Raw genomic sequence first — 14257 nt, 5'->3', positions numbered from 1 at the left:
AAACAAATGGAGGGGGCCCCGTTTGACATCACTTTGCAAACCCCCTATGGTGCAATAACTGAGACTTATTTAGCAGATGGGGGCCTGGCCTCATAGGTGCCTGTAATTTTTTCACTGACAAGCAATAATGCATAGGAATATATAGGTTGATATACACATTTAGTGTGTTTCTCCAATATGGTAGCCCCTAAGGTAGTTTTAAAAAATTAGCTACAAAACACATTATAGAACAAACCGTTTATTTCAAATACATGAGATATTCCCTTTTAAATTCCTTACTCCTGGCATGGTTTGATTACATTGTGGGAAATGTATTTTTATTATTATACATTATTAGATAAGATTGTCTATTCCTTTCGCCAACAGTGAAAGCTGCTCCCCGTTCTCCAGACAGACGTGCAAGTCGTAGTGCTCACTCCCAAAGCGGCTCCTTTAGCAGTCCCCCATTGGCATCCAGTAAGGAAAATCTCCCTGTGTTAAACACTAGAATTATCTGCCCAGGTAAGAAACCAGAACCTTTGAATGATGTTGTCTCTTTTGCATTTGGTTTCCTGTATTAACCCTCTTAATGATTTTTCCTGCGCTGTTTTGCCTGAACACTGCTTAGGCTTGCTTGTGATCAACACGTTTCTGCAATTTATTTATTTTACAGCAAAAATGGCAGGAAACTATTTTCCTGTAATTTTAAAATGTGGTAAAAATAACAGTAAATTAGAGGGTAGTCCCAATATCAACATTTATCACCTAGCCACAGCATAGGTGATAAATGTGTGATCGCTGGGGGCCCCACCGTTTAAAAGAACAGGGATCCTGAACAGTGGGGAGGAGCTTGAATGGAGCTAGGTGGATAGGTGATAAATGTTGATCTTGGGATAACCCCTGTAATGTACCTTATGCTCCCCATCCTCCATTTACATGCTCTGTCCCACCACTCTTCACCTTATCTCCTCTGTCCATGTCTCCATGTTTTCTGCTTTCCTGCTGATCGATTTCACTTTAAACCCCCCCCCCCCCCTGCTATTCCACTCCTGCACTACCCAAAGGGGAGATTTATTAACACCGTTCCATTCTTCTTAAAAATTAAACTGGAGTAAGATGCAATAAATGTATTAAGAGGCACACGCCTCTTAATACCCTTTTTTGCATCTTCGGCTGTTCGTTCGGCACTTGATGAAAACTACGCCAGGCAGGAGCTGGCATAGATTTCCGCTATAATTTACGGCACTTATGGTAAGCACATGGGGCCACAGGTGGTCACCCCCCTCTTTCGCTAAGCTCCCAAACTTTTTTTAAAGTGGTGATAGCAGGGAAAATGCACTAAAAGTCAACATTTTGGTAATATTATACACCTCCTTTATAACTTTTTGCGACTTATGGGCCGCTGGCGACATTTCTTTGCCAGAAAACTGGCATAAAAACATTGTTTAAATTCCCATCGTAATATATAAAATAAAATTATTGAAGGTGTAAAAATTTATGAAATAAACTACATTTTGATTGCAAAGTAAATACAAATGTAAAATATATATATATTGCAAATGATATACATATATTTGGTATCCCCATATGCATGATAACCTGTTAAAAAAAGAGCATGCATTAAGATCAGATGAAGTGTAATTGTCAAACTTTGTAATAAATCTGATAAGAGAAAAACTCTTCTTTCTCCACTTAGCAGACTCCTCTCCTCCTACCCCTGTGTCCTGCACTGATCAGTTACTCTCAATTCACTGGTAACATATGTATTCAGTGAGCAAAGATGACGGATTATCAGCTCACTGAGAGATAAGGTTGCAGCTGCTGCCCATAGAAGTCTATGGTTGGAGAAGGAGGGGGAGCAGGAGGAGGGAGCTGCTGGAGGGAAGACAGAGGCATAGACACACAGATGCTGCTGCTGCTTCTAGTAAGTGTTTTTTCATACCCCAGTGCTGGATTCAAAGTAACCCTGCTCAGTAATGCTATATAATGTCCTCTATGCTGCTGCTTGTATGTGTGTGATATATAGAGATAGGGGTGCAGTCTTCTGTGTATTGGAAACCTCATTGCATCTTGTCTCCTCCCCGTCTGGAATTGATTTCTGGGAAAACTGACAGAAATATATCATACAGAGGAGAAAACTGATGATAAATGCAGAATGGCCAGATATAATGTTAGTTCTTATGTACGCACCTATGACGGCTTATTCTGAAGTCACCTGAGACAGTTACACTCAAATGAAAAAGGAAAAAAACCTCTGGCGAAACATTGTGTTTTTGCCGATTTTTGTCATAAAATACTTTGAATGCTGCATACATTTTTCCTGAAAATGGTTTCTAAAAAAATACTAATATAGTCCTAATGCAGCTCCATTGATGAAATAATTGAATAAGTTATTCCTAGCAATTGCAGAGGGGCAAACAATTTTACTTATCTTTAAGGCCAAAATATTTACACGAGACATAAATTCTACAATGAAAGAAAAAATAGGTAGTTTCAGGATGGTTTTTCCAATTGTATTGTGAGTGTTAGGGGTTAATCTCTAGATCTATGTGTTTCTATATATAAAGCCATAAAGTGATGTGGTTGGATTTTATGCCAGATTTTTTTTTTAAATCATTAATATAATAATAAAAGTGTGGTTAACCTTCTTATATGATATTTCAATCTGATTTATCCTTCTTTTAAAGAAGGATATCTGTGGACCCCCCCCCCCCCAAAAAAAAAATCCACAAAACCACTTGCAAACACCTTTAAAGAGGCTCTGTCACCAGATTTTGCAACCCCTATCTGCTATTGCAGCAGATAGGCGCTGCAATGTAGATTACAGTAACGTTTTTATTTTTTAAAAACGAGCATTTTTGGCCAAGTTATGACCATTTTCGTATTTATGCAAATGAGGCTTGCAAAAGTACAACTGGGCGTGTTGAAAAGTAAAAGTACAACTGGGCGTGTATTATGTGCGTACATCGGGGTGTGTTTACTACTTTTACTAGCTGGGCGTTCTGATGAGAAGTATCATCCACTTCTCTTCAGAACGCCCAGCTTCTGGCAGTGCAGATCTGTGACGTCACTCACAGGTCCTGCATCGTGTCGGCCACACCGGCACCAGAGGCTACAGTTGATTCTGCAGCAGCATCAGCATTTGCAGGTAAGTAGCTACATCGACTTACCTGCAAACGCCGATGCTGCTGCAGAATCATCTGTAGCCTCTGGTGCCGATGTGTCCTCGCTCGTCTGACACGATGCAGGACCTGTGAGTGACGACACAGCGTGACCTCTCGAGAACACGGCTGTGTCTGCACTGCCAGAAGCTGGGCGTTCTGAAGAGAAGTGGATGACACTTCTATACACAACGCCCAGCTAGTAAAAGTAGTAAACACGCCCCGATGTACGCACATAATACACGCCCAGTTGTACTTTTACTTTTCAACACACCCACTTGGACTTTTGCAAACCTCATTTGCATAAATACGAAAATGGTCATAACTTGGCCAAAAATGCTCATTTTTTAAAAATAAAAACGTTACTGTAATCTACATTGCAGCGCCTATCTGCTGCAATAGCAGATAGGGGTTGCAAAATCTGGTGACAGAGCCTCTTTAAGCATGGCTACTTGTAGTTTAAGTAGCCAAAAACATAATTTTGCATTACTCAGCACCACAATGTAATGCTAGAACTGTTGAAATGGGTCTTGCCGTTTCAAATCCCAGGAACCCCTTTCCCCTGTGTTCCTCTATCCCTGCCCACATTGTTCATGTGCTTGGTAGTGTCCTGACGAGAGAGCGTAGTGGAAGAAGAGGGCTGGTTACTTCCTCAACAGCATCGCAGTGCCAGCCCCCTAGTGGTCATGTTGTTTGATGACACACCGATACGGAGATCCCTCACGGGCACATGGGCCTTTGTCGCTGCATCATCGCTGCGGGACTTCAGGGTGTCCTTAATCGACAAATGGACGCACTTCAATCAAAAGTATGTTCGGAAGTTACTCAATATAGTTATTCGATGACTGGCAAATCACTCTATGGTGCTGGATAATTCCCTTTACAGAAACATTTTAAACTACTACACATCCTGGAATAGGGTGGATACTTTCTTCAGGATTTACCATTAAATACTATGTAAGGGCAGCATAGTGTGGGGATAGATCCGCTCTCCTATAAACCCAAATGGTGAGGAAAAAATATTGTTACGTGTGGCTAATAGGAAAGATGAAAGAATGCAGAGGCCTCCTATTTATGTCCTCTGTATTTATGAGGAGTGCTCCCGCGCCTCTCACCGCGCTCCTCACAGTGATTGACAGGCGGCTGTATATCTGCAGAGCATCCAGCCACCAATCACTGCTCAGAGGGGCGGGGGGAGCACTCCGCTCATGAATACAGCGCACATAACTATGACGTCACTGTAATACTGCAAATATTTTAGCCTCACTGTGTTACCTACAAATATTACTTCAGATCCAAATAATTTTTCTACATATATCTTATGCTCGTTTCACAGGTTTGAGAGCTGGATTGGCGGCTTCCATTGCTGGCAGCTCCATTATTAACAAAATGTTACTGGCAAATATGGATGCAATTGGCGCTTCACCTTTTATTGATCCAGATTCAGACTCCTTGTAAGTCTATATTTATTACATTATATATAAAGGGCCATAGGTTTTTCTGATACAGAATTATTCTCTAATAATAATGGATTATTCCACGTACAGTATGTTCATTTTTATTAAATAACTTGTCTCTACTTCCTTCAACAGAGAAGGTTATTCAGAAAAATGTGTAATGAACAACTACTTTGGTATCGGTTTAGATGCAAAAATTTCCCTAGAATTTAACAACAAACGTGAGGAACACCCTGAAAAGTGCAGGTAATGAAGAGCTATCAACGATTTCATACCAAAAGAAAAAAGTTGAATGGTCAATAAATAGAATGCTTCTAGTTAACTATATGAAAACACTGTTTGGGGGATAAGACCATGCGAATAAGAGTCGGCCATATTGTTACCTATAAGAGTTTTAAAATGAATGCAAGCATATAAGTAACACTAGTTTATTATATACAGCACACATCCAGTTGTGTCATTATTACCCACAATAATTCAATAGTCCATTTTGCGTATTTGGTTACATCATGCAATGTTATTTTAATGAGCATTCCATTTTATTAGCTGCGTATTTAATCCGTTTATGATTGATTACAGAAGTCGTACGAAAAACATGATGTGGTACGGAGTCCTTGGAACCAAAGAGTTGCTGCAAAGAACTTACAAGAATTTGGAGCAAAAGGTCCAGCTGGAGGTAATCCGGAGCAGCTCAGTCCTAGGGTTGTTCAGCATAGCGCCAAATGCTATGTAGTCCGTCCGTTCAGGAGTTCTGTAAGACCATCATATGTGGATGAATTTAGTCTGTCTTTTACCTGTGTAAATATGACCATCTTTAGTCCAGCTTCGGACCGCGACGTTCCGTGAACTGACCAGTGTCTGTAGACAGAGGGCTACTACTTGCTTCAGGAATTTAGAAAAAATATTTTCAGAATAGTCATCACGTTTGTCCGGTTCTTTTTGCTAACTGGAACAGTTTTGTCATTAATGTTGTATTAGAGAATTTTTATTATTTATATACTTTATACGTTGGCGCTGTACTGTAAGGGTTCTTAGGGATCATTTAAATGGTTAATTTCCTGTCGGCATAGTTGATGTATAATCTGCGCCTTACATTATATAACTTCTTGTCCTGTATATGCCTGTTGATGCTTTGTTCATTATTCTCTATTGTTTTATTCTTGGCAGTGTGATGGCCAGTACATCCCCCTTCCAAGTCTCCAGGGCATTGCAGTGTTAAACATACCCAGCTATGCTGGCGGCACCAATTTCTGGGGTGGAACTAAAGAGGATGATGTAAGTTGTGTAGAACAGAGGACGCCTATGTCAGCCTCTTGCTGCGTCATATATGCTCACACTTTCCTTTCCTCGTGGTATTCTTAGTCCAGGAGCTCGTTGCAGATTCCACATAGTGATGCTATTTTAGGCGTGGGAACTTCTGTGCATTAAGTGCAGGAATCTGGTCGTACAAGAAAAAAAAAATATTTCCTGGACTCCTGATGACTGAGTAGTTTTATGGGAGATTGCATAGTGAGATAAGAAAACTCTGCAAGCGTGGTCTGTTATGTGGCATTCAGTCACAAGTCTGCCTGACAAGAATCGGATATTAAACAGGGTGGGTTTTGGACAACCCTTGGACTTCTATAATTTATAGGAGATTTTTGAGATCCGAAAAATTGAGGAAATACCATAAAACAATAAAAGACGAATTACTGAACTGATAAATCCCCTGTCATTCCAGCGCTCCCTGCTACTCCTGCAGCGATGACGTGCCTGTATACCTATGTGATAGCTGCAGCCAATTACTGACCTTCGTGGTACACGACAAGAGACCGCTGAGGCCAGTTATTGGCTGCAGTTATCACGTTGGAACATCAGAACTGCTGCGCTGTAACGCTGGGGGATTTATCAGGTGAGTAATGGGTTTTTTATTATTTTATGGCATTTCCCTCCTTGGACTGATATTTTCTGATCTCGGAAAACCCCTTTAATCACATAGGGAAGATACACCCCTCCATTAACTAGTGTCCCCAGGGCAAGGCTTGACAACTCTAAAATATATCCTTATAATATTATTACTGGTGTACTGTTAGGAATGGAATGAAGCAACCATTATTTTTGGATACTAATCTAGAGTTGTGGTATATCAGTCTCATGGACCAGAATACTGTAAAAGTGGCTGCGTCTGAAACCATTTACTGAAAAGCATAGGTGTAATATATGGTTTTATAGCAGTCGTAGTAAGTCTTGGGCTCCGCTCCTATCAGTCTTCTGGTTCGTTGCCATGTCTCTCCTAATTTCACTGAGATCGGGGTTTTGTCTCTCAAAAGGAGCCAGTTGTCGTCTGCGATGATGTCATTATTTTTTTTTTCAGTCCTAGAAATCATTTATACGCTAATCATTGGTATAACAAATGAAGATATGTCACATACACTTAGTTTCATCCCTTTAGATATTTTCCTAAAAAAAAATGAAATCGCACACAATCTGTAATATTATCATAGCTTCGGTGTGATATGTAAAATATTTCTAGTGATGTGCCACATAATCTGGATACCAAAAAATGTACTTCATGAATGATTGAATTAATATTTTCTTCTCTGTCCCTACAGCTGCATTGTTACTCATTCTTCAAGAGTATTAATACTGACCCAAAAATATATAAATATCACCACAGTTTCCCATCTGACAATCGCCAACAGTTCTCCTAGAGTTGAATGCATATAGGTACCTGACAACAACAATGCAATGGGTACATCTTATTGTCTTCTAAGGCCTCATGCCTCACGCCGGCCACATTTTCAGCCGTGCTCCCATACAAAGTGTGGGAGCACGGCCAATAAAAAAACGAAAAGTAGGACATGCTCCATAATTACCGTCACGGTTCTACGGCACGGACACCTATCCGTAGCGATACGGAAAGGTGACCGTGGCCAATAGAACCGGGCGGGTCCGTAATTGCAGACCGTATTACGGAGATTTTTCCGATCGTGTGCATGGGGCCTTAGAAAGCATATAACATAAAGTGCAGGTTTGTGCCACACAGTGGAGTGCACATTGGTGGTATTTATATATTCACATGGAGTTCCCCTTTTCATGATGTATAGCAACAGACAATAACATACATTGGTGGTCATTTATGTGTAATATTAGACTATGCACTTTTAATTTAAATGGCAATTTGGCGCTGGCACCATCCTAATATAGGTAATACAAATTTTGGATTTCAAGGATGTTTTCCTTTGAAACGTTTACATATAATGAGGCAGCCACACATGGCGTATTTGCCTTGTATTTCTGCTGCGTAAAAATACTCTGTAAAAAACTGTATTTCGAAGGGGAAAGCTATTCTCCAACTCAATTTCTTGCGCAGAGGATTTTTTTTTTTCCGTAGGCTTACATTGTAACTTTTTCCACAGTGCATTTTTACGCTGTGAAAATACAAGGCAAATTCACCCTTATTTATATTTGGAGAAAATACGTCTTCAATTATTTTACAGGATTCCTTCGATTTAATCACAATGAGCTTCGATTCCTGCCTTCCACAAGTGGTGTCTAAACCACTTATTCGGCTACGATATTGAGTAAGATTTCCAATGAAAAATCCTATCATTTTAATTAACGTAGTGGACGTCATTACCGCCTCCAGTCAAATGAAAAAGACCAGGGTTTTTTTGTATGTGTGTTTTCACAATTAACCTTTTAACAGTGCACCCTAGTGTGAGCTGTCAGTAATGACATCTAACATCCGCTCTCTTGACAGATACCAGGGGTTTCTTAGGTCAATGTTGAAAATATATGATGTATTTTATATGTATTATTTGCTCACCCCAGATATTTGGTGCTCCTTCATTTGATGATAAAATCCTGGAGGTGGTGGCAGTATTTGGGAGTATGCAGATGGCAGTTTCTCGGGTGATCAAGCTTCAGCATCACAGAATAGCTCAGGTAAGCTTTGAAGACTGATTTACATGCTAATATGAGGATTCCTTAGGAGGGTTTCGACACTTCCGTTTCTTTAGAAATTGAAGATTTGTAAGAGCTCATTCAGACAGGCGTACTGTGTCTGTTTACCTGTCCAAAATCTTCATGCAACACCCCAAACCTGGAACTTGGTTTTGTGATATTTTGCCAAAATCATGTTCACCGTTCCATTATTTTTATTGACATCTTTTCTTCTTGATCATTAGTTGTCTTACTCATTTGTGTGTTTTCTGCTCCCAGTGTCGGTCTGTGAAGATCACAATACTTGGAGAAGAGGGGGTTCCTGTACAGGTTGACGGAGAAGCTTGGATCCAGCCTCCTGGGGTGATTAAAATTGTGCACAAAAACAGGGCTCAGATGTTAACCAGAGACAGAGTAAGTCCAATGAGGCATGCATCATTATCCTGACGAATATCCGTTTCATTACCATTTCTGATCTTTTTGGTGGTTATTAACCTTTTCCCGGAAAATGTTCTTCATAGCTGGATCCTCGCAATTTAAATAAAACTGCAATTTCCTGTCTCATTTTAATATTCAGTTTGCATAATTAATGGGAAATTGTCATTTTGGATCAGGCTGATAGCTTTGCTGCGAGAAATGACTATGGTGTTTGTGTCACGCAGAAATAAATATTTTTCTGGTTTAGAAGGAGATCTAGCACTTGCTGTGAGGCAGTGTGGGTCATGTGTCAACGTAGCGCCAAAATGGCTGTGGTGTACATTAGTGTGACACTCCTACTTTGAAATATATGTAACTAATAATCTCTGCATAAAAATGGCGTAAGGCGATGACACGTTTCACAATTCCGCAACTTCTTAGCTGTTCTTAACAGGTGGGTGGACGTATGAGTGGCAAACGATGAAAAAAAAAATGGAGCATTGTCCTGATAGAAAATGCGGTGCTTGAGATCTGCGCCATGTTTTACACATCGGTGCGATATTTCTTGTGCACAGTCTGGTTTTTTTGTTTCTTCGTAATAGGACAGAAATTATTTTGCCATATCCACTAAGCTGTATTATAGAATTTGGAATCCGTCTTCCTGTGTGCGATCCCATTATTTAATCTTGCAGCAGTGTCCTCAATCCATGTGAGATGTTGTTTTCCCTCTGTGCTGTTCTAGACTGCTAAACAATGACATCTGTCACAATGTGTGCAGCGTGGTGACGACTTCCGTCATTGTGGATGTCTGCAGAACTGACGTGAAATAGAAAACTTTATTGACAACTATGTCAGAATAAAACCTCTGCAATTTACACATTGGAAAATGTACAAGCACAAACGGTCGGAACGTGTGGGAAAAGCGACACATTATATCCACTATACATTGCATTGTGGGAAAGTTATAAGATAAAGTGAGTGCTTTGCGAATATCTTCGGTTCTACACGGAGTGACGGATAAGGGAAGGACGGCGTTGTGTGTGTTTTCTATGTTAAGAATAAACACCAGATGACTGTTTAGACTGCTGCGTCAGGCCAGAATAACAGACTGTTCTTTCTGCGCTTGTTTGTCAAACACGACTTCTCGATTTGACATCATAACTAGGACATAACAAATGTGTTATTCTTATTGGGTGTTGATACTTGAAAAGAATCTTCTCCCCATCATTTCTCATATAATGATTCTGGCAAACATTGCACCATCTTATTATGTAACGTAAATGGCGTTAAACTGCAGGCTGCCACTTTTTTGGCTTGTTACACTTTAGAATATATGCAACTCAAATAAAAGTAGCACTTAAACCTTAAAGGGTAACTAAGCGTTTAAAAAACTTTTGACATGTCATCGGGACAAAACGAAGCAGCAGAAGCACTCGGTGTTCAGGCTCATAGACTTTCTATTGAATCCATACACTACTTGCTCAGCTTTCCGAGGAAGCCGATCAGAAACTAAGCAGCACAGCGCTCACCCGAGCGCTTCTGCCACTTCTTTTTAGCGATCGGTGGGGGTCTCAGTGCTCGGATCCCCAGCGATCAAAATTTATAAAAATGTCAAGTTTAAAAAAAAAAAAAATAATTTAGTTACTATTTAAATTCAACTTGTATAAAGAGCTTCTGAAATCAGTCACACATACGTGGAAACATTTCTAAACTGAAGATTATGTAGTGATCATGGGGGTAGGCATTTTTCTGACCTGCCGGTCTGTCATCCCAGCGATGAATATTACAATCGGCCTATTCCAAGCCTGAAATGGATTCTTACTGAGAACAATTGATTGTATTCAACTGCAAAATGGACAGGAGATGGACTTTAGGCGTGGCGTTCCTATATAGTTGGTATGTTGCACGACAATATTGACTCCATGAGACATATATAAAGTATACGGCACTGCAGCTTATTGTTCTAGGTACTTACAGGAAAACTCCAGTTACCCATTGTAATCATTCATTGGAGAACCTTGCAGACGTAGAATACTAGGGCCCACACATCAGGTCAGCTGTCCGCTGTAGCCAATCGTGATCTGTTGTGATGAGATACGTCTTGTACCACCAGAACCCACCCCAGCAACACAGATACAGGAGCCCCAAAGTAGCTTAATCCTTGCAACTTATTTTAAGCATGTATCCAACGGGCCTGGTTATTAATGAAAAAAGAGTATAAAAAGTTGTCTTTTGTGTTACCTGCTAAGGCTGTGCATTGCTCTCTGGACAGGCTTTTGAAAATACATTGAAGTCCTGGGAAGATAAGCAGAAGTATGACTCCTGTAAGCCAGCCCTCCGCCCCCATCTTTACTCGCCACAAGCCGTGGACCTGGCATCAGAAGAGGAGGTTACACTGGTTAATCTGTGCTCACAAGCTGCTGAGGAACTCATTTCAAGGTAGGTTTCATCCTCCGGTGTTTTAGTGTTGGCTAAATGCTTTTGTTCTCCGGGGAGATAAGCCGCTGCCATAGATGTCTGGCTGCCGCTTATTTCCCACTCCTTAATGAAATCTGATGCTCGCTCTGCCGAACCGATTGTGTATGTGGAGTTTGTTAGGAATTGAAAGTGTATGGCCACCTAAGTGAACCCTCATTTGGGTGAGGTTTGTAGGATTGAAGAAAAGCATCCAGTTAGAGCTTGGAAAATCCCAGGAACATGGTGGCCAATAATATTTGTTTTCACCCATGTAGGGTGTGTTGCCACCGTACCGTATACGTGCTTTGCTTTAATTCCCTGCTAATGTGTACTTGACTGACGTACAGTATACTCCATAAGAAAGAGTTTGGGAACTGGTAGGCAGTGTTAATGCATATATTTCAGTATCTAGTTTGATCAAGTCCGTGACCTCTTCAATATAAAATGTTTGCAATCCCTTTTTGTTAGATGGTTCCCCTGACAATAAGCTGATTACAGATTGTCCCGCTACTGGGACCCTCAGCGATGAGGTGTCATGTTTGGGAGAATCCAGGCATCAAGTATTCAATTCCCCTACAGCGCCACCACAGGGGAAATTTAAGTATTACAAGGTTCCCATTGGAATCAATAGGCGCTCCCTGTAATGCATAGACGGTTAATAGATAAGGGTCCTGAATGGGGGATCTGTCTGTATAAACCATCAAATTCCTAATAGGGTATTTTAAAATGTTTTCGTTTTTTTTTCCTAAACAAGAAAATCACTTTTAATTAAATAACTTTTGAGCAAGCATTCTAAAGGTCAACAGATACGATCTGTTCCAGATCTCCACCATTTGGGAATCCTGCCCAAATCGGGCCCCATAGAGATGTAAATCCAGCAGATTATTTACAAGCAGAGCTGCATTTCTTTTTTTTTTCTATTAACATTTTAACTGTATCTCTCTCTACTAATCTGAATTTAGAATTTAACCCTTTTATAGTGATTTGAAGTCTGTTTGGTTGAATGTGCCTGCATACGTATTATTAATTCTATATTCTATGCTTACCAATCCCTAATATCACGGTTGCATACTCTATCTGTAAAACAGTGACATCTAGTGGAAGTTATAGGAATTGCCTTTTAATAGCGGAAAGCCTATTCTTCGGCTGCTTCTTTTTCTAGGGTGCTGGATACAGTGCTAAATACAATGGGTTTTACAATTTCTCTGTCATACTATTATAATTCCGATAGTTTAATTTGTTTCAATAAATAATTTTCCTTTTTTTTAACTTGGATTATTCATTTGACTTGTCAGTATCTTTCCTTCTTCAATATAACAAAGATATATACAGCCTGGCACATTAGAAAAATAAGAGCTGTCATTTGTCTAGTCCAAATTTTCATTGTACCGGATTTTATAAGTGGGCTGATTTATTTTTCAGTAAACCCTGTTGATAACTGAACTTTCCATGAAGGTCAGGGTTTTATTGTAGTCCACTGAGGTCACTTCCACTAAACTCAACCAAATCTAAACGCAATATATATACAATTGAAAATCATCATGGCTAAATATACTTTCTTTTTTTCTCTACAGAATATGTGAAGCTGCAAAAACACATGGCTTGCTGGAGCAAGAGTTGGCACATGCGGTGAATGCCTGCTCACATGCACTAAATAAAGCCAATCCCAGGTTCCCTGAGGTATGTTAGATAGCTGTGGAATGGATATATGGGGGTATATTTTTTTTGAAAAGTTGTCCCAGAGCTTACACTTCCATTTCCTATGGTAGTCCCATATGTTCCGTTATACATATATTCTGTGTCCATGCCACAATTAAGATCCCTGGCTGCAAAACTGCGTTATGCCTAGTTCAGGCCTGAGACGGCAGGGGGGACATATCTAGTATTCTCTCTTTGGTGGTCTTTTATACATTTATGGCGTATCCCCTGATCCCCTGTTCAGCACTCCAGGGAGGAAGAGATGAGGTGGCAAAAAAGTGACCAAAAACTAAAGCGCCCCCTCAAATATCAAGCCCTCACAAAGCTCTATTGGCTGAAAAATAAGTCATGGGTCTCAGAATATGGCAACAAAAAAACAATTTTTTTTTTTTTTTTTAACAAATAGTTTTTTATATTGTAAAAGTAGTAAAACAAACACTAAGCTCATGTTATCGGATTTTATGCTGATGATATCCTGTCCCTAACCAATCCGGGAGCTTCCTTATCACATGCGACTCATATCTTTCAGAATTCTCTATTGTGTCTTACAATAAGTTAAATGTATCCAAATCTAATATCTTACCACTTCGTGTCAGAAAGGACCAAAGAACGGATACTTAAAAATCACAAATTTGAATGGGTGTCAGACCATATGTTTTAGGCCTCACACACATGTCCATGCATTTGCGTCTGCAATTTATCCGCATTTTTGCAGATAATTTTCGGACCCGTTAATTTCTACGGCCCCATGCGCACAACTGTTGGTTTTCATGGATCCGTGCTGGGGCCGCGAACCTGGACCGCAAAAACTCAACACAAGTCATTTTACTGTACGGATTTGCAGCTTCGCTAAACTTGTGAACTATTTATTTTTTTTTTTTTCTTGTGGATCCGTGAATACTTATGATACACGGACGGACTTAATAGTTTTTTTTGTTGTCAAATAGACCACAATGGATCCGTGGTTTTGCGGACCGAGTGCATGAGGCTTATCTTGGAATCCTATTGTTGAGTTCCTCACATGCAGTTATTAAAGGGAATTTTCAGGCATTGTTTGCGGAATTAGAGTCTGACAATACCAAATATTCTACACATCACTTGTCCTGCGAGAATTAATACTGTAAAAATGCTCATCTTGCCTAAAAACCAATGCCAATTTACCAA

At 40.0% G+C, this 14257-nt stretch overlaps 1 protein-coding gene across 4 annotated transcripts in view; it reads left to right on the top strand.

Annotated features, from left to right (window-relative positions):
* Positions 1-14257, top strand: part of DGKH (diacylglycerol kinase eta) — a 271946-nt gene that overhangs the window by 232090 nt on the left and 25599 nt on the right. For 3 of the 4 annotated variants that reach the window (XM_075852284.1, XM_075852285.1, XM_075852282.1), the window contains 9 exons: positions 367-501; positions 4477-4594; positions 4733-4843; positions 5177-5273; positions 5765-5872; positions 8411-8524; positions 8801-8935; positions 11211-11377; positions 12970-13075. In XM_075852284.1, the coding sequence (XP_075708399.1) occupies positions 367-501; positions 4477-4594; positions 4733-4843; positions 5177-5273; positions 5765-5872; positions 8411-8524; positions 8801-8935; positions 11211-11377; positions 12970-13075 (1091 nt within the window). The remainder of the gene's footprint in view (positions 1-366; positions 502-4476; positions 4595-4732; positions 4844-5176; positions 5274-5764; positions 5873-8410; positions 8525-8800; positions 8936-11210; positions 11378-12969; positions 13076-14257) is intronic. The other variant, XM_075852283.1, reaches the window with a different exon arrangement.

The sequence above is a fragment of the Rhinoderma darwinii genome, chromosome 2, assembly GCF_050947455.1.
Source record: "Rhinoderma darwinii isolate aRhiDar2 chromosome 2, aRhiDar2.hap1, whole genome shotgun sequence".
Taxonomy (NCBI): Eukaryota; Metazoa; Chordata; class Amphibia; order Anura; family Rhinodermatidae; genus Rhinoderma; species Rhinoderma darwinii.
This window is presented reverse-complemented; position numbering and strand designations above follow the sequence as displayed.